General features: G+C 45.0%; 1 protein-coding gene across 1 annotated transcript; it reads left to right on the top strand.

Annotated features, from left to right (window-relative positions):
* The first annotated feature begins 4,680 nt into the window (after positions 1–4,680).
* LOC145606281 (uncharacterized) lies at positions 4,681–6,227 on the top strand. The gene is made up of 4 exons (XM_081662305.1): positions 4,681–4,690; positions 4,749–4,999; positions 5,093–5,441; positions 5,533–6,227. The coding sequence occupies exons 1-4, from the start codon at positions 4,681–4,683 to the stop codon at positions 6,225–6,227; spliced, it is 1,305 nt and encodes a 434-aa protein (XP_081518431.1).
* Positions 6,228–6,560: the final 333 nt, after the last annotated feature.

Below are 6,560 nucleotides of genomic sequence, written 5' to 3'. Positions count from 1 at the left end.
GGGGTTTGATGTATTGGTTGATGATACAGACAGAACAAGTTTAATGGACTTGTTTGAGTTTATGTTTGAGGACTCTGTTAAGCAAAATGTGATCCTACCAAAGTACTTTAGTTTGTATGTAAGGCCACCTAGAACTAATAGGAAATTGGAGTTGTGTTCTGATAAGGATATGCTGAAAATGTGGGAGTGGTTTGGACATAAGGAAACTATAGTAATCTATTTAGAGGAAAAAGAAAGTCCTAGTCAAGTGTTTCAGGATGCTGAGGGTAGCCGGCAGAGAAGGATTAAGGCCATGGCTGAGAAGGCTAGGGTAGAAGCTGAAAAGGCCCAGGCTGAGAGAGAGTTGGAGGAACTGGAACAATTTAAGGTTGCAGTTGAGGTTCCTGTAGCTAATGTGGATGGGGGTGAGGATGAGTATGTAAGAGTGTTTGAGACTCCAGTAGCAGATGAGGTGTTCCCTGGGCAATCTCAGCCTGAGCCTGAGCAAAATACTCAACCATCTACCCCACCCAAACACTGTCAACCTCCTTCTCCTATCAACCAACCCAAAACCTCAGGTGTGAGGAAGAAAACGACCCCAAGGAAAAGGAAGAGAACACCCAAAAAAAAGCCACCACCTCAAACCACCTCACCACCTCAAACCACCTCACCAGGTCAACCAACATCACCACCTCAAACAACCTCACCACCTCATTCAACATCACCACCACATTCACCTGAAGCACCTCAGTCACCTAGACCACAACCAAGATCACCACCTGTTTCATCTCACCATGCAGAGTCACCTCCAGCACAAACCATGGCAGAACCAGAACCTCAGGCAGAATCAGTTCCAGCTCAAACTGATGTCAATCAAACATCAGAAGCAGCTACTTCTATGCCTGGGAAACCAAAAAAGATTGGTAGATCAAGGCCACCAGGATTTAGAACAAAAAAGAGCTGTGGGAAAAGGGTTGCTGGGGGGAGTAATGTTCAAGGTGTGAGCTTAAGGAGATCTGAAAGACACAAGAAGCCACCAGTTGGGGTTGAAAGTAGTGAGGATGAGAGCTCTGATGGTGATGACAGTGAGGATTCAGATTACATTCAATCTGGCAGTGAACAATATGATGATGATTTGGATCTTGCTGACTTCATAGAGGATGAGGAAGAAGTAGAATGCCTGTATGATGACATCCCACCCAAAGAATTTGAAGATTACCTTGATGGAACCCAAGCAATGGACAAAACATACAAGAATGGAAGGGTTTGGAGAGATTGTGAATTTGGAAGCATTAAACTGGAGCCATGGTTGATTTTTGCAGACAAAGAGTCATTCTATGAAGTGTTTAAGGATTTTTGTGTACAAGAAGGTTTTGGAGTTTTTGTTGAAAAGAGTGACCCTACCAGGTTTATAGCAAGATGTGCTATAGATGGCTGCAACTGGAGAATCCATGCATCAACCATGGCTGACAAAGTGAGCTGGGCAATAAAGACATTGACAGGGGAACATGCAACTTGTGGTAGGCTTGAGATAAATCCCATTGTTGGCTGTGACTGGCTTTGCAGACATCTGCAATCAGATATTCAAGGCAATCCAGACATTTCTGTTGAGTCTCTACAAAGGATTTGCATGGAAAGGTACAGAGTTCAAGTGAAGAAAAGGTTATTTTATAAGGTGAAAGCAATAGCCAAGGAGCTCATTCATGGTGGATTTGGAGAGGCCTACAGGCTCCTTCCAAGATATGTTGAGATGGTCAAACAGACCAATCCAGGGAGTTATGCACTAGTGACATGGTGTCACGGTCCGGGAGTTTGGGCCCCGAATCGTGCGGCGCGCTCTCGCCTTTGGCGGCAAGAACGCTAGCCTTGAGCGGAAGAGGGGCTTGTGAGCACAAAGCAACACAAGCGGGCAATAGAATCTCAGGAGCACTCGCGTCTATCTGGGCGACGGAGTGCAGGTGGTCGGGGCTTGTGACGGCCGATACTTCAAAGCGGGCACAAGCGGGACCGAACCACGAGTCCTTAGCGCATCAAGTTGGGTTGGAGGGGAGCTAATATGCAAGTAAGACACAATATCTATAAAGGTCTAACAACAAACAAGCATAAAAGCAAGGCAACACTTGGTAGAAGGCTTTAAGATTTCATTAATCATTCGCCCTCTAAAGAGCTTAATGTAGTACATGCATAGAATCCCTAGTGAACACTGAACTGACAGTTACACAATAATGGGACATATGGCCTAGAAAACATAAACTAAACTCTAAGAAAGCATCTAAAGGGAAACAAATACATCAAAAGGAGTTGGATTCTAACATCCTCCCCCACTTAAGCTGTCGACGACCTCGTCGACTTACAAGAGTTACAACCCAAAATAAGAAAATCCTAACTATCTTGAGTCTCATGTGTGCCGTTGATGCGGCTGGCTTCTTGAATCTTCGATGACTCTGGAGCTGGATCTTCGTTGTTGCTGAGGAGCTTGTCTTTGGGGTGGCACTGCTCGAACAACATGTTGAGAGCTTCATCTCTGAATTTCCTCCTGGGAGCTGAATCTTGTTGGTTTTGATGGAGAGCTGCTTCCTCGATCATCTGTTGGGGAGCAGCTTCTTGAAGACTAAGGTGGAGAGCTTCGAGTTGTGGCTGGTGCCTCTTAGGTGACCATTTTCTTTGTGATCCCTTGCACGTGACCTGCGTTGTTTGCTCGACCACTGTTTTCCCTCTCTCTTGGGAGGTTCTCCTTTGGTGTCTCTTTGGTGTCTCTGGGCTCGTTGCTCTTTGCATTGAACCGGATGTCTGATTCTGGTTTTGGCGGGTGTGTATCTGGGATGTTACCAACTCCATGGGCTTCATCTCCCGCTTCTCTGGGTTTCTGGTGCGAGCTTGTTTCTTCGATATTGCCTTCTTCTCGGGCTCCATCACTCGCATTGCCGAAAGGTATCGGACTTCTGGTTCTTCTTGAGGTGCTATCATTCTCATAGCACTTAGGCGTCGTATGGACCCCATCTGGTATGTGGGCTCCTCATCGCTGCTAGTCTCTTTTGTGGCCTCCCGAACGGACATGGATGACAATCTCTTTTGGATCTTGTCAAGTTCTTCTTTATGCTCGCAATCCCACCATTTGTGTGGACCTCGACAAAGTATGCAGTTTATCGCCCTTGTGTTCGCTGAGGATGCGCCAGCCTTTGAGTTTCCTGAGTTGTGGGAGGGGGTAGATGTTTGTCTCTGGGCATCACCTCCTCCACTTCTTCTATGATATGTATTAATGGTGTTGGACGATACTCGTGAGCCATTCTCTGTACCCTTTGGAGAGCTTGGAGACGGACTGTTAGAGCGTGTTGACGTCCCACTTGATTCATTCTCGGATTGACGACCCTTCCCGACTGAGTAGTCCATCAATCTCTCAGCAGCACACATAGCAGCAGCGAGGGTATCAATATTCTGCCTCAAAATCTCTCGCTGCGCCCAATCCTTTAACCCGTTGACAAAGTTGAACACACGATCTTTCTCATTCATATCTGTGATGTCCAACATTATCGCCGAGTATTCCTTAACATAGTCGCGAAGAGAACCCTTCTGACGGCACTCTAGCAACTTCATCCGCGCAACAAATGCTGTGTTGACGGGGTAGAATTGTTCTTTGAGTTCCTCTTTGAACTCCGCCCATGTATCAATCTTTATCCTTCCTGCTTCGATATCTGCGTGCTTGGTGCGCCACCACAGCTTAGCATCTTCGGACAAGTACATGATGGCAGTATCCACCTTCTGATGATCGTCACTGAGTTGACATATTCGGAAGTACTGCTCCATGTCGAAGAGGAAGTTGTCAACATCTTTAGCGTCTCTAGCGCCACTGTAGTCGCGGGGTTTGGGCGGCTTGATCTTCGCCACACCAACACCCATTGCGTCTCTGCCCACAGCGCGCGTCAAGGTAGCACATTTCTCAAGTGCTACGTCGGCTTGTCCTTGAACAAATTGCAATTGTTCGCGGAGGGCATCTCTATCAGCCATCAATTTCACAATTTGCTCGGCTTGCTCGTGTACAATGACTTGGAGCTCGGCCCATTTATCCGCCTTCTCCTCGAGCCAAGCGAGCCGTTCTTCTACGAATTCCATCTTCGTGTAGCCCTCCTTGGTGCCTACACGGGTTGCTTGCGACGAGGTTGAGCCTCGGCTCTGATACCAACTGTCACGGTCCGGGAGTTTGGGCCCCGAATCGTGCGGCGCGCTCTCGCCTTTGGCGGCAAGAACGCTAGCCTTGAGCGGAAGAGGGGCTTGTGAGCACAAAGCAACACAAGCGGGCAATAGAATCTCAGGAGCACTCGCGTCTATCTGGGCGACGGAGTGCAGGTGGTCGGGGCTTGTGACGGCCGATACTTCAAAGCGGGCACAAGCGGGACCGAACCACGAGTCCTTAGCGCATCAAGTTGGGTTGGAGGGGAGCTAATATGCAAGTAAGACATAATATCTATAAAGGTCTAACAACAAACAAGCATAAAAGCAAGGCAACACTTGGTAGAAGGCTTTAAGATTTCATTAATCATTCGCCCTCTAAAGAGCTTAATGTAGTACATGCATAGAATCCCTAGTGAACACTGAACTGACAGTTACACAATAATGGGACATATGGCCTAGAAAACATAAACTAAACTCTAAGAAAGCATCTAAAGGGAAACAAATACATCAAAAGGAGTTGGATTCTAACACATGGACACAAGTACCTGCAAATGTGCAACCTAGGTTCAAAGCATGCTTCTTTTCATTTGCTGCTCAAGTTAGAGGTTTTTTGAGAGGCTGCAGGCCAATCATTGGCAGTGATGGGGCCCATCTTAGTGGTTATTACAAAGGAACATTGCTAACAGCTGTTGGAATTGATGGGAACAATGAGATATTTGTGTTTGCTTATGCCATAGTCAGTACAGAGAGTGTTGAGACTTGGGGTTACTTTATGAGAAATTTAAAGTGCCTCTTTGAGAAAGAGGGATGTGCCAGAGATGACTGGACATTTCTTTCTGACAGAATGAAGGTAAATCAGTCTTTCTTTGCAATACACACTTTTTCCTTTATCTTTTTATTGGTTTACAATGCTTACCACCTCACTTGTTATATGCTTTTGCAGGGAGTTGATGCAGCAATTATGGAGACATTTCCCAGAGCAACTAGAAGAATTTGCTGTCAACACTTGTACAACAACTGTAAAACAAAAGGCTTTAGTGGAACAGCATTTCACAAACTGTTCTGGGTTGCTGCTGATGCTTACAATCCATACGTTTTCAACAAAGCAATGGAGAAGATTCATGCCTACAACCCAAATGTTGTTCTGTATTTGGAGAGTACCACTGAAGTTTGGTCAAGGCATAAGTTTGACCCAGTTGTCTGTTGTGACCATAACACCACAAATTTTGTTGAATCATTCAACTCTTGCACCAAGCCATACAGAGATTTACCCGTGTTGAAGCTTCTTGAAGGTTAAACAAACATTTTGTCATTCTTTATCACTTTCCAAATGGCATTTCATTTTTGCTATGTTTAATCAAGTAACTGGTTTTAATTTTGCAGCTATAAGGCAATGGTGCATGAAAAGGATGGCTCCAAGGTTTGATAAAGCAACTTCGATGGGGGATGGGGAACTCACTGAATATGCAACAAAGATCTTGCAAACAAGATCAGATGAGTCCAGGTTCTGCTATGCCACACCTTGTGGGGGTGATGAGTTTGAGGTGAGAGATGCACATGTGTACTATCCCATCAAACTAGGGACTGGAACTTGTGGTTGTGGGAAGTGGCAACATTCAGGGATCCCCTGTAAGCATGTGCTCAGAGTGATCTACCACCAGAGGCTGCAGGCTACAAATTTTGTATCACCTTATTTCAAAGGGAGTGCATACAAAAGCACTTATGGAGAGCATATGCACCCAATGCCTGACCACACTCAGTGGCCTTCATTCAACCTCCCTGACATACTACCACCCTTGGTAAAAAGATCAGCAGGCAGACCCAAGAAACAGAGAAGAAGAGGGGAAAATGAAGCAAGAAAGGGGAAGAGACATAGCACAGTCAAGTGCAGCCTATGCAAAGAGTTGGGCCACAACATGAAGACATGTGCAGCAAAGAAAAAGAGTGCAGCAGCTGAAGCAACAAGTGCAGCAAACAACACACTGAGCAGCCTGAAGCCTCAACTGCAGCAATCAACAACAATCAAGCTGCATAAACTCCACAACCCTGCCCTTTTGAATGCAAACCATATTTGTTAATCAACTCCACAATTTTGAACACTATTAATCCAGTGTGTGCTGTACCTAAGTGTTTATTTTTTTTGGAAAATATTCTGAATTATGTCAGCAAGTCAGCAAGGGCATTTTATTTTGAAATGAACAGAAAACAGCAGCCATAACTTTTTGGATGAACATGATTGCAACATGAGTATTTATACTAGAAATGTTCAAATTAACACTTTATTTACTTTCATTGAAATTACATTGTTGTTCACTTCATCATTACAATCACAAATATTACACACATAACAACTCCTACTTTCATAATAGAATTGAGAAATTTTTTTTGCTGCCTCACTTTCTTATTCAATT

This window comes from Chenopodium album, chromosome 22 (genome assembly GCF_948465745.1).
Source record: "Chenopodium album chromosome 22, dcCheAlbu1.1, whole genome shotgun sequence".
Classification (NCBI taxonomy): domain Eukaryota; kingdom Viridiplantae; phylum Streptophyta; class Magnoliopsida; order Caryophyllales; family Amaranthaceae; genus Chenopodium; species Chenopodium album.
The sequence above is the reverse complement of the archived record's forward strand: the minus strand, read 5'-3'. Positions and strand labels throughout refer to the sequence as shown.